The 24,991-nt window shown below is 44.1% G+C and overlaps 1 protein-coding gene across 1 annotated transcript; it reads left to right on the top strand.

Moving 5' to 3' along the window:
- The first annotated feature begins 353 nt into the window (after positions 1-353).
- On the top strand, positions 354-15,819 carry iqgap3 (IQ motif containing GTPase activating protein 3). Its single transcript, XM_042706762.1, has 37 exons — positions 354-460; positions 647-803; positions 977-1,054; positions 1,140-1,216; positions 1,332-1,399; positions 1,531-1,644; positions 1,837-2,015; positions 2,315-2,396; positions 3,576-3,739; positions 4,015-4,102; positions 4,343-4,506; positions 4,915-5,075; positions 5,547-5,662; positions 5,760-5,923; positions 6,023-6,113; positions 6,307-6,474; positions 6,869-7,011; positions 7,315-7,485; positions 7,910-7,993; positions 8,082-8,153; positions 8,298-8,367; positions 8,461-8,669; positions 8,924-9,076; positions 9,175-9,338; positions 9,559-9,783; positions 10,062-10,202; positions 10,329-10,413; positions 10,814-11,046; positions 11,269-11,401; positions 11,637-11,739; positions 11,892-12,039; positions 12,336-12,423; positions 12,774-12,986; positions 13,690-13,856; positions 14,230-14,358; positions 14,546-14,654; positions 15,047-15,819. The coding sequence occupies exons 1-37, from the start codon at positions 396-398 to the stop codon at positions 15,158-15,160; spliced, it is 4,890 nt and encodes a 1,629-aa protein (XP_042562696.1). The 5' UTR covers positions 354-395; the 3' UTR covers positions 15,161-15,819.
- The last annotated feature ends 9,172 nt before the right edge of the window (positions 15,820-24,991 follow it).

Raw genomic sequence — 24,991 nt, forward strand, 5'->3', positions numbered from 1 at the left:
AGGCTAACGTTATCTGAAACGTTGTATGTTGGTGCTAACTGGCAGGTGTCTGTTGATGTTTAGCACAGCTAAAGTGGGTAGTTCACGCTAAAAACAAATCACTCCTAAATTAATGGTAGCAATATAACTGCTGCATGCTGAGCACTAGGTGTTAATTAATTAACCTTTGGTAGCGCCATATTCATTTGGACTTTGGCAAAACATAATGTTTCTAGATGACTAGCTAGCCTACGTCACTGCTTTCGACTTGCTGCTCGCGGCTTTTCTCATGCTTCACTTTGTACAAAAGTGGCTATTTTGTTTTCTATGGAAGTGGGGTGATGGCCTATTTGCGGTTTCATTATTGTTTGATACAATTCTTGTATTACACAGATGAGCGACTGACAGCAGAAGAGATGGACGAACAGCGTATTCAAAATGTGGCGTACCAGTATTTGTGCCGGCTGGAGGAGGCTAAGAGGTTTGTTAAAACGTCACACTGAAACTGAAACAAGTATTATTACTTTAGGAGAATCCAGTATTGATTGTTTTATTTGTCTCTAAGATCGGTCTCTAATGGTAAAATGTCCTCCAATGTATACACTGCCATTCATGAATTAACTGTTGATTTGTTAAGTTTGTCTTGCCTTTGTTGTATGTATAACAGGTGGATGGAGGCATGCATCAAAGAAGAACTTCCTGCTCCCACTGAGCTTGAGGAGGGTCTCCGGAATGGAGTGCTACTGGCAAAGCTGGGGAACTTCTTTGCCCCAAAAGTAGTACCTCTGAAGAAAATCTATGACCTGGACCAGGGACGATACAAGGTTGGCTAAAGAGGAAGACATAATTCTGATGCACTTAGAAGCTCTTTAAAAAAAAAAAAAAAAAAAAATCCAGGATGTGTATATAATTACAACCTCAGTCATACCTTATATGTGAAGTTTCAAGTATGTCGAATGAGTTTGTGATAGGCTTTTGATGTTGTGTTCTCCATTAGGCAAATGGGCTGCAGTTCCGTCATACAGACAACATCAATTTCTGGCGCAATGCAATGGTGGAAGTTGGAATGCCATCGGTAAATAAGTATCCAGACAAAAACGTTTTCTTCAGCATGTTTGTAATCTTAAACTTTAACATTGAGTTTATTTCCTCTCCTCCAGATCTTCCATCCAGAGACCACAGATATCTATGATAAGAAGAACATGCCCAGAGTTGTTTATTGTATTCATGCCCTCAGGTAGGTAACTCCATGTTTGATAGAAGAAGACCTAGGGTTTGGTATTGGGTATGTCTGATATTTATAAGTTGTTCCTTTGCATGGTCCTCTAAATTCAAGCTCATTGTTTCCCCAGCCTCTACCTTTTCCGTTTGGGTCTGGCCCCTCAAATCCAAGACTTGTACGGCAAGGTCAAGTTTACAGGTATAATCTTTCTCTCAGTAACGAGTTCTTGTGAATGGATACGGTGTCACCTGTCACCTGAAGGTCAACATTGTTATCAACTCTGGTAGTTTTGAAACAATATGTTATCGTATCTGGATGTTTGTTCACAGAGGAGGAGATCAACAACATGAAACTGGAGCTGGACAAATATGGCCTTCAGATGCCAGCTTTCAGCAAGATTGGAGGAATACTGGCCAATGAGATATCCGTGGATGAGGCTGCTGGTACGGTCAATCAAAAATGTGTTTACTACAGAGGGTTGTCCGTTGACATTGTTTACACAATCTAATCAACAAACTGCAGGGTGCATGGTACTAGGTGAAGGGCACTACCTTTTGAAACAAGCCGTTGTGTTAACTTGATCCTCCAAGTCCTAATCTAACATATTGGGACTCTGTTCTCATTTTTGTCTCCAGTGCACGCTGCTGTGATTGCCATTAATGAGGCTGTAGAGCATGGCCGTGTGGAGGACACTGCTCAGGCTCTGAGGAACCCCAATGCCATGCTGACAAACCTGCAGCAGCAGATGATGGCTATATACCAGGAGATGCTGCGACAGGCTCGATCAGAGAAGGCTGCTCAGGCTTATGTCAAGGTAGGCCAGGAGGGCACACACTCTTTTGGATGTGATTTTTTCCTGGGCATATGGATGGGAATAATAATAAAAACATAGTTCATGGGGAAATTACATATCTTGGCAATATTATCAGGTTTTTGTATGCAAAGGTAGGGCTTATCTGAGAACCAGATTTCCTGTTTGTGTGTATGAATGAATATTTGAATGAATGCATTAACTGAATGTTTTCCCTCATTTGTCATTGATAACATTTTATATAACACATATTTATTTTATATATTTATAACACAGATGCTTATGCACCATTTTTGTTGCAGATCAATGGTTCAGACGAAAAGGATATTTATGAGGAGTATCTCACCCAAGGTGAAATCCAGGACAACATAAACAGAGTTAATGGTGTGTATAACTCTTCCTTCAGTGATTACATTCAGACAACTAAAACATGGTACATCTATCAAAGCCATTTAGATTTCAGGCTGTTTTCCTCAAAAACTAAATATTTGTTCTGCTCATCTTGGGTTACCTTAGTAGATGGGTTCCCAAACTTTTCATGGCAGGCCCCTTTTTGACAATACACCTTGGCAAAGAATGAGAACTTTGGCATATAACCTGCAATGTAACTAACTTTTAATTAATTAAAAAAAAAAAAAAAAAACCAAAACAGATGCCCATCTGCTGTTTCATAGCTTTTCTTAAACATTGTTTCTACATTTGAACAGTTAAAACTTTCATTTGATAAGAGTGCTGTATTTAAACCATTTAAATACAATGTTCATGTCCTTTGTATTAATAATTAGGCTAGCTATCCTTTCTAACATTCAGGCTTAACGGTAGGCCATGACCATATTATATACAAAGTACAAGGAAGGCTATAAACTCCTCACCAAATTGGTCAGCTATAAGGTACTATGCTGTAGGAGCACTACCATACAACATTTGAGCTGTAGTTGGTTGTCTATGTTTCCCGTTCCATTTCTCACCCCCAGCCCACACTCCCATTGCTGTAACTCTGTGGGCTGGGGGTGCCCTGCCCCACACTTTGGGAAGCACTGCCTTTGTGAAAGTTTTCATATCAATGAACATGTGGTGCTTGGAACTGCAGGATTAACAAGAGAAATGAAGATGCACACTATGTTATGTACTCTGCCAGATAAATCAGTAATTTGATACACATATTAGGCAAAGACAAATATCATGTACTCTACGGGGTGGCACTCGTAGACAACCAGGGCATGGTTTCCAATGCTACGTCATTATAACTTACTTATACATTAAGCTGTACCTTAACGTTTCGTGTTTCCTAGAACGCCCTTAGCTAATTATACCTTCTGTAAGAGATACTTTGGTAAGGTTGGTTTGGACCACTCTAAGTCTAAAAATATTTTATTATAGTCTAGACATTTGCTCTGACTATGATAAAAGACGAAGATATGTGTTGCAAAAAAATTTGTGCCTCATTAAATAAAAAAATTAAAAAAGTTTGACCCAGAAAAAGCAAGGGATGTGGAAGGTATTTACATTTACTGTGAGTGAATGAACTTTGAGTGTACTGAAGTGGTGCACATGACCTTGCAGCGCGCGCAGCAGTGGAGACTGTGGATGAGGCTCTGGAGTGCGGCGATGCCCTAGTCCTCCTCTCCGCTCTGCAGGCCCCATGCCTGGACCTCAGGGGACTGCTCAGGGACAACAGCCCCTGGTACCTGGAGCAGCTGGCCAGTGACCGTGAGCAGAAGGCTGTGGTAAGGGGGCTTCGGTTACCTTTGATGCTGCAAACCCTATTGGTGTAATTAAATTATTGTTGATTGTTATGATCATGAACTATTCATTTGTTTATTATTAATTATTATTTGCACAATGGAACTATGGTAAACCTGGATTCTGATGTCTACATTTGTCGTATAAAATATGAATGGTCCCATTTGTAAGACATGTGATGCTAGATTAGAGTCTGTGTCAGAGCTGGTCGCCTGTGACCCTTTACCTGATATCCTGTATCCTGTGCCTGGTCGCGTAGGACATCGGGTCTGTGGAGCCACTGGACCGTGATGAACTGCAGGAGGGGATCACGGTGGCTAACGAAGAGGTCCAGCGCTCACAAACAAGTCAGTTTCACACCTCAATCTCAGAGAGAACATGTCTATTCAGTGGTGTTGATTTGATTTTCACAAGCTGCTGTGAAATGTTGTTATTTCCCTTTGTGCTGTCCTGGACAACCTGTGCACGTACACATATTGTGCAAGAAGTATTTATGTGCACGCACATTAGCACACAGAGGTTTATGTATACGTATATACTCATGTAAAAGCAGACTGAGAGATGATTGTGTATACGTGTTCATGCAGATCAACAGGCTATCAACAAAATCAACGAGGCCCTGCAAAGAGGGGATGCCCGCCAAACGGTGCGTGCTCTGATGAACCCTGATGCCCAGCTGCCAGATGTCTATCCCTTTGCTGCTGACCTGTACCAGCGAGAGCTGGCCCCACTTCAGGAACAGTGCCCTGAGGTTGGCTTTTAGCACTTTTGCATATTTATTTACTTTTAGTCATCAATATAAATGACAATGATTGATTGGTCTCTGGGATGTTTTGTGACATGAGTTCACTTGAGATTGATATGATCAGCTGCATAATTCCAGCTGTCAGAAACTAATCTCCTTGCTAAATGCCCGAAATATTTCCATCCATACTGATGTGTGTGCGTCATGTAATTTTCCTGTATACATAATGAACGCTCGCCAGCTGTTATAAACTATGTTCATGTCGTGTATTTAATTTTAATTAATTATGTTACATTTTATACATTTATGGAATGGATTTATTAATGTTGGTGTTCTTCTTGATTGGCCAACATTCAACGTATGGTGCATAATCACTTTCATTTGTCATTTATATAAATACTTTTTGCTCGTCAGGCTGAGCTGCAGCAGGAGGAGCTGTTTGTGGCGGTAGAGATGCTTTCGGCCGTAGCTCTCGTCAACCAAGCCTTGGAGGCTCGTGACCTGGGAGCCTTCTGTGCCTCTCTGGTCAGCTCTGCTGCTGGGCTGGCAGACATCGATGACAGCCTGATCCAGAGGTGAGGCCACAGGAAAAGAGGGTTGAGATCAGTCATGCCGCAGGTCCTCCTCCTACAGATCTCTCTCTCTCACACTCTCAACCCTGTCACACAACACATTATTCAGCTCATCATGGTTGTGGTGTAACATGCCCCGAACAGAGTGAACTTTTATGCAGAATGATCAACATTTAACCTTTAGTTAAACAGATAGAGTATGAATGTAGCAAAATGAAGGTCATCATTGGTTCAATACTCAAATACTCATACAGCCCCTTTCAGCTTTTTCACAGAGCATTTGAGCTCTATTTTAAGTATGTACTACTTAATGTTTCTAGAGCAAAAAGCAAGTGTGACTTAGGGTTGCAGATAGTGCTTTGTCAGACGGCTGCATGCCAACACTTTGATCCAGTCAATGGTGAAATTGATTTGTTTACTTTAGTGAACAGTGTGCATTTTGGGGCCCTGGCAATAATGCTCATTGCCTTTCAGGTACTTTGAGGAGCTGTGTGACTTGAAAAAGAATTCAGGCAGGGCTATGCTGACATGGAATGACCTGCAAGGCGGCCTCAACGTGGTCAACACTGCAGCCCAGGACGAACATGACCGTGAGTCAAATAGTCATCAGGCCAGACATGAAGTTGTTCGCCTTTGATTTGCTATGGGACACTAATGCAAATTCTGTCTGCTTCCCTCTGACATCAGAGATCCTGGCCATCGGCATAATCAACCAGGCCCTGTGCCGCAACGACCCACAGAAGCTTTTGTCTGCGCTCTTGCTGCCCTCTGGTGGCCTGGAGCAAGTGCAGCCAGTGAATGCCCGGCGCTACCACGATGTTTTGACCAAAGCCAAAAAGTGCAAAGCTGAGGTGAGGAACTTTCACTACACACTGGATTTCAAATTTGCTAACCTGTATTAACACCCGTGTAGGGAGTGCTAATTGGAAACACCTATTGACCTTTCACAGCTGAGCAGAGACCCGGCTGCCGAGTTGTGGTTGGCTGATATCCAGGATGCAGTGCAGTTGGCCAATCAGGACAACTACAAAGCTCTAAAGAGTGAGTTCTCTATACACATGCACACCTCCCTCTTTTTACGGTTCACTAACTCGGACACTGGATCACCATTCTTATCAAAATATGATACTGTCCATCTGTGAAGTTTGCTTACACGGGTCGTACAGCCCTTTGGTAATATGGCATGATCATGTGTTCTACCTCCCTGAGTGTTAACGGTCCTCTGCTCTGCCAGTGTGCCTGGGTCTGGCTGCGGTGAACCAGGCGGTGAAGGAGGGCAAGGCGGGCCAGACGCTGAGAGTGCTGCGGCTGCCTGAGGTGGGCCTGAGGAGCGTGGTGGGGGACTGTGCCGCCGCCTACCAGACTGAGCTCACGGCGCTGCTCCGCGCCAAAACGGCAGGAGGTCAGTGCCCATTTCCTCACGTGTGCCTCAGGGGTTAAATATCTTTGTGTCACATGTTTTGGGACATGACCTAAAGCCTCTCACTGAGAGGAACTGAGCTTGATTGTCCTTGTATTTTAATGGTTATCAGTAACGCTATACAGCATTTGCATGTCACCATTTATATAAACTGGAAGAGAATACTTATAGTACACATATAGTCCGCATATATTTTGTATAGTAAGCATGATTATGAGCACTACATGGCAGTCATTCCTCTTCTCCCAGGTAAATACTATGACCCATGTTGTAATGTAGCTGATGTCAGGTAGTTTGTAGGTGTGTATTCCAGGGAATGAGTCCTTGAGACAGAGGTTACTGATCGTGTATCTGTGTGTGTGTCTGATGGCATCAGGTGATAACCGAAGCCCTTGGATGCGGACCAAAATCCAAGATGGCAGCTCCTATTACTTCCACCTGCAGAAGCTGGAGGGCACTTGGGACAGGCCACAGGGCTTTGTGCAGAACAGCATGTTCCTGGCCCATGATGAGATGCAGGTAACTGTCACAGCTTCCCGGCCCTGTATCCAGTTCCACATGTCTATTATTAGGCCCTTTATGAAGCACTAGTGCCATGTGGAAGATGGGCCCAGGGAGAATAATGATGATGGCAATTTGTGTATGTCATTTTTGTTTAATACATACATTTAAAATCAACCAATATCGTACTAAATAACAGTTTGAATGCTGCATGGAAGAAAATGTTATGTCCGAGTGTAATTTGTTTGCAAATCTTCATGATCTTGTTGACCACGCTGCCTTACTCCACCTTAGTAACTCTAACCTTATTGCCCCCTGCAGGCCATTCTGAATAGTGTGGCTGGAGCCCACAGCAGGGAGGTGCAGTGGAAGGCCAGCAGTCACCTGGTGGTGGCGCTGCAGGCTCGAGTCAGAGGCTTCCTGGTCAGGAGGAAGCTGGCACACCGCCTCCACTTCCTCAACACCCAGCTGCCTGCCATCATCACCATCCAGGTGAGCATCCAGTTCTGTGGAACTGGCTCCCTCACCACACAAAAATGAAACACTAATGTTCCTTTATACGGGTGGGCACCCCAGACATGCATCAGCAAGCCTACTGTGCAAGTGCATGCTCCAGTGACCTTACATATCTATTTGAATAGTTTCCCTAGATTCCTGACTTTAATATGGGCAATGTAATATTGTGCCCAAAAAGTGAAAAGACTTGGCATCTGTTCTCGTCACTAGCCTGCAGGGTCAGAAGTTATCAGTTAAGACACGGGGCATAAAACATTTTGCCTGGTGCCTGGCTGCTGAACTATTTAGCCCTGCACTAGATCAACTGCATTTGACTGGAAATAGGATTATCGACTGAAATACAACCATTTCACAGTTTGTTTATGCAAGTCTTTAATAAATGTTTTGGCTGTGTTCTTAGTCTCACTGGAAAAGGTTCCTTCAGCAGAGGGCCTATAGACAAAGGCTGCAGTATCTCTACCGGAGCTGGAGGGCTATTGCCAAGGTAGGGGATTCAGAACTGTTACTTGTCTTAATTGTTACATCTGAGTCATAAATGTGTCAAGTGATGTGAGTTTATGTAACCTCCCCAGATCCAAGCCACGGTTAAAATGTGGCTCGCCCGCAGGAAGTATCTCGCCCGGCAGAGGTATTTTAGGAGACATGTAAGTGTGCCATAACATACATGAGCTTCCCATAGTTATTTTAAGGTTATAAATACACCTTAACGTTCAATTTGAACAAAGAACAAACATTAATGTATATTGAAATGTATGGTATAAACATGTTTTTGTTTCTTAACCCCTCAGGTTGGCGCCATCATAAGAATCCAGGCCTTTTTCAGGGCCAACAGGGCTCGCGAAGAGTACAGGATGCTGGGTATGTCACAAGTCACCAAACCAGAGGTGGTAACGACCAGTCTTAGTTAGTTTCTGTTTTAAACCGCTTCCCGTTTCCTCCTCTTCTCTCTAGTGCACTCCACCCACCCTTCCCTGTCTGTGGTGCGCAAATTTGCCCACCTGCTGGAGCAGGGCGATAACGACATCCGCCAGGAGGGGGAGCTGCTGCGCCTGCGGGAGGACGTGGTGCGCAACATCCGCTCCAACCAGCAGCTGGAGGCCGACCTGGACATCATGGACCTGAAGATCGGCCTGCTGGTGCGCAACAGGGTCACCCTGCAGGTGAGGAGGACGTGGAGTCTTGCGTGTCACGTGGTGTAGCATCAGATGCTGACAGTCACACAAGAACTTGCATTCTTGTTTTTCCTTGTCAGAGAACTAAGATCTGAGCAGATCTGATCAAAGGTCTCGGTGGTTGACTCCCTTTGACAAACATCACCAGCACATATACTGACACTGCTAGTTTAGCTCAAATGGCTCCTCCCCTGCTTAAACTTTTCGTTATCTTTGTATCTCCACCTGTCTCTTGAGAACAGGAGGTGGTCTCTCACTGCAAGAAGCTGACCAAGAAGAACAAAGAGCAGCTGGCAGACATGATGGACTTGAACAAGCACAAGGGCCTGAAGTCTCTGAGCAAAGAGAACCACGACAAGCTGGAGGCCTACCAGCACCTGTTCTACCTGCTACAGGTGAGCTCTCAGGCTTTTAGGCTGGTGAAATGAATATGTGTCCGTTTAAAGCTGGACTAATCCACTGGGGGCCTGTGTGTGCCATGTTCCCCTTACAGACGCAGCCTCAATACCTGGCACAGCTGATCTTCCTCATGCCCCAGAACAAGTCCACCAGCTTCATGGAGACGGTCATCTTCACCCTCTTCAACTATGGCTCCGACTGCAGAGAGGCCTACCTCATGCTCCAGCTCTTCACCACTGCCCTGCGCCACGAGATCAAGTGAGGGAGAAGACACACACAGTGTTAAACTTAATATATGTATAAAATACAATTCATATACATATGCATGTTTAAATCGATCTCAAGCTTTAGATTAAGCTTGACTAGATTTGTATGGGATTGTAAAGATTTCAGTTGATCAGTATTTCAAGTTGATTGATGTCACCTGCAACTGACAGTCACCACCCAGTCAGTGATGTCTCCCGATCTCTCCTCCTAGGTTGAAGGTGGACCAGCCTCAGGAGGTGGTCACTGGTAACCCCACCGTCATCAAGATGCTGGTGAGCTTCTACCGCCACGCCCGAGGCCAGAACGCTCTGCAGGAAATCCTGGGCCCCGCCATCAGGGAGGTGCTGCAGGACCGCACCCTCAGCATCCGCACCGACCCCGTGGAGATCTACAAGACCTGGATCAACCAGACTGAGTCCCAGACCGGCCACAAGAGGTCAGACTGGAGCCCTAACTTCTTACCCTACCCTAACTTCCAGGCATATTTGTTTTGCCTGTTATCTGTACGGAGTCAATATACATTTGAAATACTTGTTTGAAATAACTCCTGTCTGTAGACATTTAAACATGTCTATATCACTGGAAAAGCTTGACCCATGTCACAGGTTCTCCCACAATTAGCAAGTGGTTATTAACGCTGTCTTTAACTCTGTATAAGCGATAGGCTGTTAAAGCTCACCTGGTTGACCCTATCTTGTTGCCCCTGCCTGTCAGTCCGCTGCCCTATGAGGTGAGTGCTGAGCAGGCTCTCAGTTACCCCGAGGTGCAGCAGCGCCTCAACATCGCCATCACCAACCTGAAGACCCTCACCGACCGCGTCCTCAACGCCATCACCAGTAACCTGCACAAGCTGCCGTGAGTTTATAGCCTCTCTCAAGCTCACCTGTTATCTCTCTCTCTCTCTCTCGTTAGCTGACCTGTGTGTCATTTTTTTCCACGTTATCTGTGTAATTTCCCTCTCCAATACCTTGCTTTGTTCAGTTATGGCCTGCGCTACACTGCCAAAGTCCTGAGGGATACTCTGCATGAGAAGTTTCCTCAGGCCACTGAGGAGGATCTCTACAAGGTAAACAGGACAAGCATGGAGCTATTTTGTACATTCAGGCACAAACACTCATGTATACACACAGCCACTGTGTGAGTATCATTCTGGCTTCTGCAAGCATTTTTACTCAACATGAGAGACTCTTTTCTGGATACTTACCTACTACATACTACCTTAGTGGATTGGAACTCCTGATCGTAAAGTTCTATGCTTCTCTTATCCACCTAGAGTGAAGAGATGCCAGTCTTCACTTCACTGACTTCACTAAACCATTTAAATATTTTACTGAATTAATCTTAACTTGGAGACTGCATGAAATAGTAATAATTTGAAAAGCCTCCCCCAGCAGAAAAATCAAAGGGGGAATTGTCTGAGTTGCTCTGTCCCCCTATAAACCCCAACTGTTGAACTGTTTCTCCAGATCGTGGGGAACCTGGTGTACTACCGCTACATGAACCCAGCGGTGGTGGCGCCGGACGGCTTTGACGTGGTGGAGTTCTCTGCAGGCTCCGCCCTCCTGCCGGACCAGCGGCGCACACTCGGCTCCATCGCCCGCATCCTGCAGCAAGCCGCCGCCCTCAAGCACTTCCACGGCGACAGCTCCCACCTGCACGCCTTCAATGACTACATCACCCACACTCATGCCAAATTCAGGTCAGTGCTACATCTTTATTGTTTTCTGGTTTACTTTTCTGTTCAAGTTTAAAGTTTATAAAGTTTATTTTGAAGTGTGCTTCTCTTGTTTTTTTTATTTTGTTTTGGTGGGTGCAACTGCGATTTTGGTTTGATTTCTTTGTCATGTCAGGATTTTGTCCGAAATAACTGAATATCTCCAATGGCTGAATAAGTCAAAAGCTCTCCACTGCTTCCCTACAGGAAGTTCCTGAAGGCGGCATGTGACGTACCAGGACCAGGGGAGCGCTTCGACATTGACGAGTACTCTGAGATGGTGATCCTCAACAAGCCCCTCATCTACATCTCTATTAGTGAGCTCCTCAACACCCACAAGGTAACACTTCAATAGCCTCTGGTGACTGACTAAATAAATCAAAGATGTATGTTGACTGCTTGCACACTGCTTTGAACATTTGTATTACATTACAATTCTTAGCTTTCTGTTCCATAAGCATAGACAAAAGGTTGTCATTTTGGTCAGAGTTCTGTGAATCAGTGCTTCCTTTAGATGCTTAAATGTCATGTTAAAGGTGAGCGTGCCTAACACTGTGGTTGGTTGGGTTGTGTAGCTCCTCCTAGAGCACAAAGACGCCCTGTGTCAGGACCCTGCCGACCCGCTCCTCGAGCTGCTCAGAGACCTGGGGAAGGTGCCCTCTGTTCAAGCCATAATTGGTAGGTTCCCCCAGACGTCAACATATTCTACTTGAACTTCAGAAAGATCAATCAAAACCGCAACGCTATTTGCTTTTATTGCAGGTTTGAGTGTAGTTTGCTTTATTGTCATGATGTTGAGTGTTTTAAAACGTACTTTTGTGTGGTAACAGGAGACGGGGTGGTCAACTCTGGAGACCCCAACATGGAGCAGACCCTGGCCCAGTACACCAAGCTGGAAGTGTCCCTGACCCTCACCAGTAAATTTGATGTCTTCAAAAGCACAGATAACCTCCCCGATGCCAAAGGAATTCTCCTCAGGTAGGACTGCACACAGCAGAATGCTAAACAAGCCTAAAGTTCAGGTGATGGAGAGCACCAGTGCTGTGGATTAGTCTCGATGCTCATTAGTTACGTCTCTGGGTTCAGGACCTGCACTGATTACATCATCTGAATTGCTGATACAAATCACTGGAGATCTTAAAGATTAAACTGCACACATATTCTCAGGGTTGCATTTTCTAATGCATTTTAAAGAAATGGGAATTTGGGGTGGTGCTCTGTGATTTGTACCGGTAGTGTGTGATGATGAGTGAGCTTTCTGCTTTGGTCTGCAGCACCAAGCAGCTGATCATCGATGTGATCCGAACCCAGCCTGGAGACACACTGAGTGAGGTGTTGAAGGCTTCAGTCTCCACAGACCAGGTAAAGGGTTATGTCCTCATGAGAGACTCTTGCTAAATCATGACATGATTGTTGCAGAAAAAAAGGAATATCATTGGTATAATTACATGCATATGTGTAAAACTTACAAAGAACTGACTTTCACAATACAAGATAATACAGACTAATAATTTGTAAATGCAAATGAGATAATATGATGCATATCAGACGCAGGGTAATGGTTAAAAGCAAGCCTAAAGCAAGAGAAGAGGGATAGGAAAGGGTATTGCCCTTTCTAATACACGGTGGGCAGCTGAGCCAGCGCGTGGGTGTAGCTGCTGGTGTTCAGTGAGGACTCGGTAGTACAAGCACCTGTGACCTTGGTTCCCCAGGAGGCGCAGCACGGCTGGATGATGCACCGCCGGGCCCAGAGGGACGCCGTCACCCCTGAGAAGATGAAGCGCAACCAGTCCCTCATCGCCGACGGCAACCTGTCCCTTGAGGAGAAGAAGAGGAAGATCCAGCGCAGCCTGCGGAGGCTGGAGGCTCTTGGGGTGCTGACGGCCCCCGACTCGGAGAACCAGATCCTGCAGCTCCTCGCTAAGGTATGTGCATAGTGAATCACCGTAGCTGAACCTGTAAAGAGTGAGGAGTGAGGGCAGCAGCTTCTCCAAGGCCCAAGCTTCAAAGGATTTTGGGGCGGGGGGGGGGGGATAAATTCACAGTACTGTGTGTCACTTTGAACAAATACATTTCATAAATTTGTAATTTTGAAACTCTGCCTTCAACAAGTAACTTCACATCCACACCCAGCAGAGTATCAATTGATGTGAAGGTGCCTTACTGCATCTTCAGCACAATTTCCAGTAACATTTTCCATATCTTACCCAACTGAAACCCTTCTACAAACCTTGAATGAATCTGTAAACCTTAAGTTACTGTTTGCTAAGGGCAAGCATGCTTGTACCAGCTCTCAGCCATATCATGTGGAACTACCATATTACTATTCAAATGACTTCTGATGACCACTTTAGGGTCTCACTTAAACCATTTGTTGCCTGGTGTAGATCTGTTTGCGTGGGCCCTGCGGCATTAGCAGCCCTGCATTAGCAACCCCCTTTTAAAACGATCTGTTAAATCAACTGCATTCAGGTTTATTTGCCATTTGCACAGATTACGCTGATAATCAGTCCAATAAAAGGCTTACAGCAGGTTATCTCCCAGCATAGTAATTAGACTTGACATAATTGAATCCGGCTCGAGCAAACGAGGTGGCAGCGACAATAACGAGCCATGTCTGTCGAGCAGGATATTCGGCACCAGCGCCTGTACCGGCAGCGCCGACAGGCAGAGCTGGTGAAGCTGAAGCAGACCCTCCACAGCCTGCACGGCAAGAGCTCCTTCCACAGCGAGCAGGTGGACTACTACAGCCAGTACATCACCACCTGCCTGCAAAACCTCACCGCCAAGAATGGGTAAGGCAGCCCTTTTTTTTTTTTTTTTTTTTCTCCTGTGTCTGCAAAATGAATTGGCTGACAATAACGGAATGTCAAATGCCTTGGCTCATTGGCGTCAAATTTCAATGAATAGTGCATTTCTCCTTTGATGAGCTGCAACCAGAGAAAAAAAGATAGATGAATGAATCGCTGGATGCCCTTTAACTCCAAACCATGTGCAAATGGAACATGAGTGCTGCTAATATGATTACAAATTATCGTTTGCTTTTTAATAACATGAATATGCATAGGCAGTTACATACATGATACCCAAACATGGCCTTATTCTATTGAAAGGAAATTATAATCTGTCTGTCTGTGTGTTTTGTATGCCTCTCCTTTTTGCTCTCAGTAAGGCGAGTGGGAAAAAGGCTGCAGACAACAAGGGGAAGAAGAGCAAGCAGCCAGCCCTCACCTACACTGCAGCCCGCTTGCATGAGAAGGGAGTGCTGCTGGAGATCGAGGACCTGCCCATCACCCAGTACGCACAGTTTCAAACGCCACACACATGAGATTCATTCATTCTACATCCATCCATCCATCTTCAAATTCAAAATGAATTGAATTTCAATAAAAATTTCGCCTCCAATTTCTTCAAAATCCTTCACACTTTTTGTGATTTTACTGCTGTGCAATGAAGCCCTGCATCAACGTTCTCTCCTTCTTAGGTTCAAGAACGTGATCTTTGACATTGTTCCTGGCGAGGAGGGCGGCACGTTCCTGGTGAAGGCACGCTTCATGGGGGTGGACATGGAACGCTTCCCTCTGAAATATCAGGTAAGCTCCACGAGAGACCAGTAGTGTCAGCCCTGAGATTGGGTTCACAGCTTATGTAGGTCTGTAGACTGACCTATTAGTAGATAACCTCTAGAGGTAGAAGTGCAATGAGGACATGAAGAACTGGACTTTAATCCTCCCTGTTTTATAACTTATTACTTATTTATTACACCAGGGAAATATTTTACAACTATTTAATTACCTAGATATGGTCAGTCTTTCTGCTACTGTGCTGGTCAAAGTTGTAGAGGTACAGGTAGGAATATAAATGTTGCCGTATGTGAAAGGCTTTAGCAATATTTCTTGAGTTTTTAAGTGTCTGTAGGGTACAAGAGTATCTAGTCAAACATTATGAAATAATTTCCCATCTTTGTGGTTTGTGTGTTTTCCAGGACCTGCTCCAGCTCCAGTATGAGGGTGTTGCTGTGATGAAGATGTTTGACAAGGCCAAAGTCAATGTCAATCTGCTCATCTTTCTACTGAACAAAAAGTTCTTTAAGAAGTGAGCCCAGATTCTTTCACCATGATTGGGTGGTGTCACCATCGCAAAAACACTACCGCACTTCACTACTGCATAACCAGCACAATGTATTTAGATATCCGTACCATATGACACTCTACCTATGATTATATATCACAGAGGCATTCACTTAATAAGGGAGCATATTTCTTATATATTTCATATCTATTTTAGTATTGTAGTATTGTTGCTTCAGTGGCTTGTATTAAAGTGCACTTTCTTGTCCAACCTTGGACAGGTACGTGCACTGTCTGAACACTTTCTCTGAAATCAAACCGCTGTTGCATACCTATCAAGTTGTCAGGGTTGAAATGATTTAAGCCTTGCCAACAGGAATATTTATATAATATTGTTTTGTATTTTTGTATGCCTTGATGACTCCTGAGAAGTGATTACTTCTATATGAGAAATAGTTTTACCGAGTTGATTTTTACGCTTTGAAAGGGAAATCAATAGTTTTGTACTACCCACTTGTTTTGTTTAAATTACATTAACGTTAGTTCACCCTGTCTTTTATTTATTATTATTTCATTGAGCGTTGTATTGATGATGCTTGCACTGATGCTTTCAGTGTGATTGCGTCGTCATTCACTGTGCCTCCATTTTAAACCTCTGACCAGCACCTCATGCATTATTTATGGCACACACTTAAATAGAACTCTCCAGACGGCTCGTATTATGCTTACAATCAGAGGTCCTGTGTCACAGGCAGCTCCCATTTTACTCACGGCGGCATGCAACTCTGGCAGACATGATCGCAATAAGGTAGCTTCCAGACCCTCGTCACCACAGTCTTTCACAATGGCCTTCAGCAACTGAAAGAAAGCTCGTCCTTGTACTGCAGTGGCAGCTCTCTGACTTTCAAAAATGTTTTTAGTAAAGTTTGCTTTTAGGTACATGAACGGGCCTTTTGAATAATTGCAGAAAAAAAAACTGCTTTTTAGGCTCACCATTCAGATTTGTCTGGCTGAGTTATGTGCTCCATTGTGCTAGGCCCCCTCTGTCTTTTCATGCTGCCTTTTTGCAGATGAAAGGTAGTTTTTCCACGGCCAGTCTCCCCTTATTGTTGCTCATGCCACACAAGATTCCTCATTAATTACAGGCCCCAAGGTGTATTGTTTTGAGGTGTTGCTCAGGCTGATAAGCAGTTTTATTTTTTGAAGCACATTATTTTCAGCGCAGAAAATTTTGAAACTCCAGTGGTCTGATGATGGCAGCTTTAAACTTCTGTTGGACCGTCTGCATTGGGCCATTTTGTAAATATTTTCTATCCTCTACTCCCATCTAATTTCTTACCCACTGCTCTCATATCTAAATGTCAATTTTTATTTGTGACTTGTGATTTTAACTGATGTTGTCTTTTCCTTGTACTTCTGCTTCCAAATGGTGTGAAATTCCATATTCTACTCCAAGGAACATACCATGTACATGTTTTATACTGTTCTGAAAACACTCCTTTATACGTTTGTATTTTTTCATCAAACAATCTGTTCATCATGTCTTTTGTTCTCTAACGTAATAAAAATATAAATGATTCAGCCAGTAAACTAAAAACGTTTCCTGTGTCATTTGTTTAATCTTGTCAAACACGAGATCCTAACCAGCAATTCCGTCTTCCAGCCCCTCACGGTTGCCCCTGCACTAGTCGCCATCAGGGGTCACGGTTACTGTTCTGCTTCTGGTCATGTGGAGATGGTGGGGTCTTCTCAGATGAAAGGTACAGTTATCTATAAGGGAACAGATAAAGGAACGCTATGTGATGCATCCCTCTTGCATATGAACGCTATATGATGCATCCCCCACAACATACTGGATCTTTGCCAACGTTAATTACTCAAACTAGACACTAGAGAGCGCGGTATCGCTGGTATTGAAAGTCTTAACACATGGTGTGGTGCATATGCTGATGAACAGTGTCGGAGCTGGTGTAGACAAGTAGAACATCCGAGATCTCTTGAATGTATTATGGCAGGGCTCTTGAGATGGAAGCGAACTAATTATACTAATAACTTCTGCCATCCATTTTCAAGGCATTATCCTGTGTAAGGAGAACTTCAACTGTGGTGTTGATTTCTAGAATCTGAAAAAGAGACTAGCTCTCTCTGCACCTAATGCCATCACCAATCTAAAACTTCGTCAAATTAGTTTTTCATAACTAAGAAACACATTTTAAGGATTGTTAAACGTCTGACAGGTCAATGGTGAGCAACGATGAAAAGCAACACATCAGTGTTCATTATCAAGCTGCTCAATGTCCCCTCCCCTTCAGAACGAGACAACAACATACACCTTAATAGGGGCGCGTCACCGACACAGTCACCGACCAATAATTTGCCTGTCTGAGCACAAACTAAGGGGATGAGCGCTTGTCGGGATCCAATCAGCGCTTTTGTATCGCTTGCCGGTGCCGGGGACTGGTCGCTAGAAGTAGCTGCAGCGTATCAGCATCCCTAAGCGAATCCGAAGTTAGTGGAACCTGCGGGGTAAAGGCGAGCGAGGTGAGACCGAGGATTTATTTGCGGCCTAAAAGATGTGAAGTAACACTTACTCAAATCATGTTGCAGTCCTTTCTTACGTTCCTATAGCATCCACGAATGAAAGTGCATGCAAGCGTAGGGCGACTGTTATGAATGGAGATAAGCTATATGGTGCACGGTCGGACAATTGTTTAGTTACGCTCAGCTAATTGCTCGGGTGTACCGTTAAGAATCCCGTTAAAAGTGTTCGAATTTTACAGGTGCTTGTATAGTTTGTATTGTTGTGTGTTGTATTTCATCAGATTATAGGAACGATCTTGTAAGATCCTACATTTATTTGCATATGTTTATTGCCGTCCGGTTTATTGTTTCATCTTGGGTCTCTTGGGGTTCACCCAGAACGGTTGAAAAAAGCGACCTGCGTCTTCCTGGCTGCGCAAGTACTGTACCTATCGATGTTGTGGAATATATGCAAATTCAAAACAAATGGTCATGTTGTTATATTTTATGTTTAACGATGCTTAGAATCTCGGGCTTTTGTTTTTTTCTGGTCGAGTCACGGCTCGTGATTGACAGTGAGACGCTTGAAGTGCTGTGTCGTACAATAAAAAGAATCATGTAATGCATCAGCCATTTACGTAAGTGAAGACGTGTTCACCCTCAACTTCGTGCATGCAAATGGCTACCCTGGATTTGGACGCCTATCAGCTGTGACGGCTGTGACGAATAGGTTGTATGATCGGAAGAACCTGACAGATATAGACAACTTTTTAGGGGGCGAATACATTTTTGGGAGAGTTCGGCATCCTCTCGATTTATCTTAACATCGTGGTCGTTAGTTTTGGGTGACAGAAATTTAAGTGTTATTCGCAACCTACTCACACAAGCCACTTGATACTTCCATGTGAGCACTCTATAGCTATACTGTACTATCCTGTACTGTATAACACTTACTGTAACGTTATTGTCTTTACATTGCAATTGCAATTTAAGGCTGTTTATTTTGCGAATCTAAGGATTGTAATCATGCTCAGGAGGACTTAGCTGTTTGCGTTGACCTGTTTTTACAAGAGTGGCAAAGCACCCATTTAAGCTGATGTGAGCGAGCCTGTAGAGATGCGATAGTATTCTGCTGCGGCATTACATCCTGCTACAACAGTTCCACCCGTGAGATCATTGAATGGCTTCCTACATCAGGTAATGTACTCTTTATGACACCTAAACTACATCAGATTGTCCTCAGTCAAGGGTGCATCCTATGAGTTTGAGATGGCAGATCCTTATTTGATACGTTTGTTCAAACTAAAATGTTTTGACATGAAAGAAATTGAGTGAGTTAGTTATCATTTTGGGGACAGTTAATGAGCCGATGTTAAGGTGACTGTAAATGCTAAGAACAGTTCGTGCTGATATTGAGTGAGAAACATTAACTCCAGGGTACGGAGAATCAGAATCAGGGTGTAGGCTGTCAGGACATTTGGGAATTTTGTCCTATCTTTTAATAATGGAAACCGTGAACATTGAGGCTGTTCAACTCTACCAGCTCAATCTCCAGTTTCTCCTCCTGTTCGAGGTGACATAACATAATCTGAACTCTGGGATAGCATGGTCCACAGTTCCATACAGATTGTGGTGAAGTGTATTGCCAACAGCAGGGAGGATGGAACTAAAGATGGGTTTGCATTTTTTTCTAAATGAAAAGTGCTGGATACGCTTGTGTGTGTGTTGTGTTGTGTTGTCTTGTGTTGTGTTGTCTTGTGTTGTGTGTGGGGGGGAGGAAGAGGGATTGAGGCAGAGAGAAACAAGGATGGAGTATGTGTTGTCTCTTGGGCAGTGTAAACAAAGTGCCAAAGCCAAGTTTTTATAACTGTGGTTATGATGACTGTCTCTTTTCCATTGTGTAGTCTCACATTTGGTTTGGGTTTACACTGGATATGGTGTGCTTTGAAACAGTGTAACTGTGCAACAGTCTTTCACTTAGAAAAGGCTCTCTAATAGTTTGTTGGAAAAATACATAGATCCATGTTCAAGGTTTAAGAATGTATACTTTTGGCTGAATGAGATAAAGGGCGGTTTCTATGAACTATCCCTTCAGAAGAATTTCTTAGTCTCTGTTGTGTCTAGACACACGGTCGCAGGTCCGACCCCCTTAGATTTTACTCTGAATATTACGCACCTGGTTACGTTCAAATGTACAGGGTTTTTATGAGAAATGTAGACAGGTCTCACACAGGACAATGTCATGAGTGTAGTTGTTGGGTGTAGTTTGTAATGATGATTCAAATTAAATGATTTGAAAAACTACATTTTTGTGAAACCCCACAAGACATGCTAGGCATACAGTATTGACATCACTCCAATGATTCATTCATTTCTAGGATGTAGTGGCCTCCTCCACAGGTTGCATGAACAGATATCAAGATTCCTTTGAATTCCAATGCATCTTGGTTGTGTCCTAAGAGGTCATTGGGTCAGTCTAAGGTTTGCCTTTATGAAATTCTCAGGAGGCGTGCTCAGTTCCAGACATTCTTTCTTGGTTCTTCAATGACTATAGGGTTGTTTATGTGGCATTGTTTGTAGGCGTGTGTGTGTCGTTGGAGGATAGGCGGATGCTTCCTTTTTTTCTATCAGTAAGATTGATGATCTCTTCCTCTGAATTTCCTGAGACCGACTCCTCAGAGCAGCCATGAAGTTCTTCTGTAAGAGGCAGTTTGGCATGTCGAAGCTCTCCGCATGAAACACGATTTTTAAAACACCCACAGGATGTTGGATCTGTTTGGACAGGGTATGCATTATTCATCTCTCTTTTTCTCACCCTCTCGCTCTCTCTGTGAACAATTTAATTTAGTCCACCTCCATTTTAGGTTAAGTTCAGTACCGATGCCATGTTCTGATTTAGTGTGTGTGTGTGTGTGTGTGTGTGTGTGTGTGTATCCTCACCCCTCCCCCACCCCCCAAGACCCATGCATAGAGCCCCCCCATAAGAGCCCTCCCCATCCCTAGTTCCCCCCCCAAACATACACACTCACACACACACACAAACACTGACGTCTTGACCACTAACGGCTACATATTAAGAGATAATTCCATACCCTGAGGTTACAAACCGGATCAAACTGGCTCGCACATTTTGACTGCGCTTGGCACCCTGGGTAAAGAGAAAAGAAAGAGTCGCGACTCTGCAGTTCTTAAAGGAACAGGAGCGTAACTCTGTGGTGACATCAGGTCTGTTGTCCCACTTTGACTTCATGCCCCTCTCTCTCTCTCTCTCTCTATCTCTCTCTCTCTTTCTTTCCCTCCATTTCTTGGATGGTTTGAGTCCTCAGCCACTTGCATCATGGGAATTCTGATAATTGGTCAAATTGGAGACATACACGTACACACAGCTGCTGGAGCATGAACGTGTTCACCGAAATAACTTACAGTAGATCATATGACCGCCACCCCCACCCCTTTCCCCCTGTTTCCTGGTAGTCTTAATCCTACTGTACCTCCCGTCTCTGACCAAAGCTGGTTTTCTAATGAAAAACAAGAGGTAGATTTGAGGGGTAAATGAAAAGATTTCCCATGCTGATGGTTTAAAAGTTGGCCTTAGCTGAAGTAAAGACCGTTTATGACGTTGGATTTCTTTGTGTCTGTTGCCATATTTTATACTAAATTCCGTCATGCAACACAGTAAGGGGCTTGCATGTTATAAATGAAAACACATTTTGCCCTAGCAATAGAAGTGGCTTTCACAGCAAACAGAATGATACATATTCATTACAGTGTGATTCACTAGGAAACAGTAGTCTTAATGTGGCCACAGCTTGTGATGTCTGCAACGTCTGTGATGCTTGATGCGTGATGCTGAGTCTTTTGTTTTGTTCAGTGTCTGTTGATGTGTAATATTTATTTCATTGTTCAACTTGACCTCTGCTTTAGTCTATCCTCCACCCTGTTCAAGGGCAACCTCTCGGCACCCTAACCTCCAGCCCCCTTCTCCCCAACCCCACCACAACCAAAGGCAACAGCAGAAATTACATTGATTAGTAGTACAGTCTATAAATAGATGAACCTGTTTCCATGGCAACCAGGGGGACGAGTTGTTGCCTTGTTTTTAATGAAGACCTGGGCTTTAGTGTCGAAGCGGAGAGTGAGCATGCCGAAGATAAGAGAAAGGGAGGGGGAGACTGAGAGCTTGCAGTGGGCTGTAACGTTACAGGCTACAGACAGACCTTGGTTTTGGGATAGTTATTGCTAGCATTGCTGGCCGACAGTGGTTTGTTCAGAGGTTTCAAGCTATGAATATGTGTGGTAATTTTGGGGAACTACAGATTTCATGAACACCAGTTTGTACACCGACCGATTTTTGTTCGCTCCATCTCGGGAATGGTTGTGTGATGGCTCCCGAATCTGGCTGTTGGTCATATCCATCTGCCCCTTCTCCTCATCACTCCCAGAAGCCCTCGGCGGTGCCAATAACTTTTTCTGACACAAATTAACAGCACTGTTCATTCTTCAGAAAGCGTTTTTTGAAAGGCTGTTTTTTGCCGATGTGCCAGTGTGTGTGTGGGCTGCTAGTGATTAAGTGCCATCAGTCGAAAAACTCTGGCCCCCATACCAGGATCTCCGAACTGCGTAGCTTGTTACTTGGTAACAGACTTTTCTCCCCTCTGAATATTGAATATCTGCTCATAGACGGGGTAGAGAAAGAGAGAGAAAGATGCATCATCGCTGCCCATTACTCTTGTTTGTCCGGTGGATAGGTCTGCTCTGAAGGTCACCAGCCATCCTTTTCTTCCAGAGAGATGCGGTCACTAACACTTGTAATCACTAGGTTTAACATCGGTTCCCTTCAGCCAGTAAACGTATGATCTTTTGGTTATTAGCAGAAAAGAAAATGACTGTGTGTTTTTGAAGGTGAGGGTCAAATCCCAGTGATAATCATCCACAGCTTCAGGGGTTGCTTCTGTTTAGCTGGACTTCTTAAACACCATGCTACGTCACGGATGTATAGCGTATGTGCTCTTTTATCATCTCTTCAAACAGTAGTTAAATTGGGATAAAAATGAGATGATGTTCTTTCTGTTCTTGCTTCCTTAGATTTCTGCACCTGTATTTTCTTTTCAATTTGTTCTGTCCTGACTAAGCAAACACCTTGATGTAAAATACAGTCTTCTCAGCATACTACCTATGCTCTCTCCAGCATAAATAGTGTTTTTCTTGTGTGTGCTTTGTCTCTTGTCTGTTTCATTTCGAAGTCTGGGGGGGTGGGTTCCATCCTGACCACAGGCGTTGAGGTTAGGGTGATAATTGCATTTCGATAGGATTGTGGTCTGTGATCAATAGTAAGCAGGGCTAAATCTCGTTGGGCTCGCCCTAATTGTCATGGTGATGAGGATTGCACTGCGATGACTTCACGAGACCAGACATTGGCTTTGTTTAGGTTGTTAAAGATACCCCAAGCAGTGATCGATCAAATATTCTGCTGGTTGACAAGCAGCATGCGCCTTGAGGACTTCTTCGTCTCACATTGACGTGGCGTGTGTAATGCGTTTGGCACTGATGAACTGATCTACAGATGGAGGCCAGATTGGGACTAGTCATCATGGCTTCCAGTCAGATCTGCCAAACATGTTTCTGGCGGCTGCCATTTTGGAACATCTTCTACAGCTGATCCAGCACCAGTGGGACCTTGTGTATGGTATTTTCTTTCTTCCAATGGTCTTTGGTGATTTTGGAAATACCTTTGTCCAGAGTGACATAAAAACAACTAAAAACCTGATTACCATGCTGTCAGTCAGATGATTTTCATAGATTTCCGTCCTGAATGAATCGGCATGAATTGGTAATGCTATGTGCATGACTCACGTGTGGCAACACGGCGCGCGTGTGTGTGCCTGTGTGTGGAGGGCTGTTTTCTGTGTCGTCGTCCGTTACATAATTGTTCAATGGCGAGGAACACTGTGGACCTGCCCTCTGCCTGTGCCCTGGCCTCTGAGACCCTGCTCACAGGCTAAGAATGCACCCAGCGCCCTCCACACATCTCCACTAATCTCAGCCTCTCCCTGCAGCCATGGGCAGAGTGCTGGGGATGGCAGCGCTTTGAGCTCCATTCACAAGTGGGAGAACTGTTGAAAATGGGTCTAATTGATTTTGCACAGATAAAAGGTAAACTAGCCTTTACTAATAAGTTACTATGAACAAACTGTGTATAAACCGGTTTCATGAAGGTTATTCTCAGGTTGCTGTCTTGTTTTGTCTACCATGCCTCATCCTTTGTCATGGAGACTGCTCAGACTGACTATCTATCTATCTATATATACATGGCTATATATATAATATATAGTGTATATATGTATAGTGTATGTATATATACATGTAATGACATTAACATTGTCATTTCACTCTTGTTAGAGGGTGTCAACTTTCATCCATTCTGTGAAAGAATTGAACCCATGTTAATTGTGCTTTTGCTAATGCCCTAGTGCTGCCAGTACTCCAGATAAGCTACAGAAGGCTGATCACAGACTACGCCTTCAGTACAGCAAGGCTTGTGAAATGCATTTCCTATACTGGCATCTGCCAAAGGGGCCGTTTTAAATGTAAATACGTCTCAAGTAGCCCTCATGTAGCCTTCTGTTGGCTCTCTTGGCTTTATCTCTCTTCGGCTAAATCTTATCAAGGTAGTGAAAGAGGTCACCCCAGGCAACTAACGTCTGCAGTTCCACGGCTGACCTTCTGCTGTAGGTGACGCTCCAGAAGCACCAGTGGAGTTGTGCGTGGTCAATAAAGACGGTTCATATCTTGTTTCTGTGCCTTGCAGGGCTCTGCTTTCCCCGACCCAACTTTGTCACTTGGAAGAGTTAACCTTTCCAAATAACTTGCACATTGTCCCTCTCTCCATTGTGAGATTTCAGTGGATTGTTCCGCTAACAATAACGCTTTTGTGCGGAGTTTTGGTGAACTTTGACCCTCAGGACCAGCCAGCCAGTGAATCTATACTTTGCCTGTGGTAGAAGCATTTGTTCTGGTACACTGCACAGCAGAAAATATCAAGGCCACATCAGAGGGCTGTTGGATTATCACACTGCTGTAGACCAACTCTCACGACCATAGCGTCTACATTCACAATTAGACGACCCCCCCCCCCCACACACACACACACACACACACACACACACACACACACACACTAGGCAAATCGGTGGCGTCGTCTACATAAGCCGAAATGAAAGTAGGTGAACGTTTCATGATGAACGGCTAAATGCCGCGCTAGGAGATAAAAAGCAGGATTTTCAGTTCATTAGAACTGGCATGACAAATGCAAATGAGCAGTATTTTATGATTCCCTTTGA

Source organism: Clupea harengus, unplaced genomic scaffold (genome assembly GCF_900700415.2).
Source record: "Clupea harengus unplaced genomic scaffold, Ch_v2.0.2, whole genome shotgun sequence".
In the NCBI taxonomy this organism is placed as follows: Eukaryota; Metazoa; Chordata; class Actinopteri; order Clupeiformes; family Clupeidae; genus Clupea; species Clupea harengus.

What these genes read in the sequence shown, in the direction of transcription:
- iqgap3 (XM_042706762.1), top strand. Translation starts at nt 396, where the DNA reads ATGGACGAACAGCGTATTCAAAATGTGGCGTACCAGTATTTGTGCCGG. An exon ending in ATCCGTGGATGAGGCTGCTG is followed by an intron (nt 1,645 to 1,836) that starts GTACGGTCAATC and finishes TTTTGTCTCCAG; the next exon opens with TGCACGCTGCTGTGATTGCC. An exon ending in TCCCAGACCGGCCACAAGAG is followed by an intron (nt 9,784 to 10,061) that starts GTCAGACTGGAG and finishes CCTGCCTGTCAG; the next exon opens with TCCGCTGCCCTATGAGGTGA.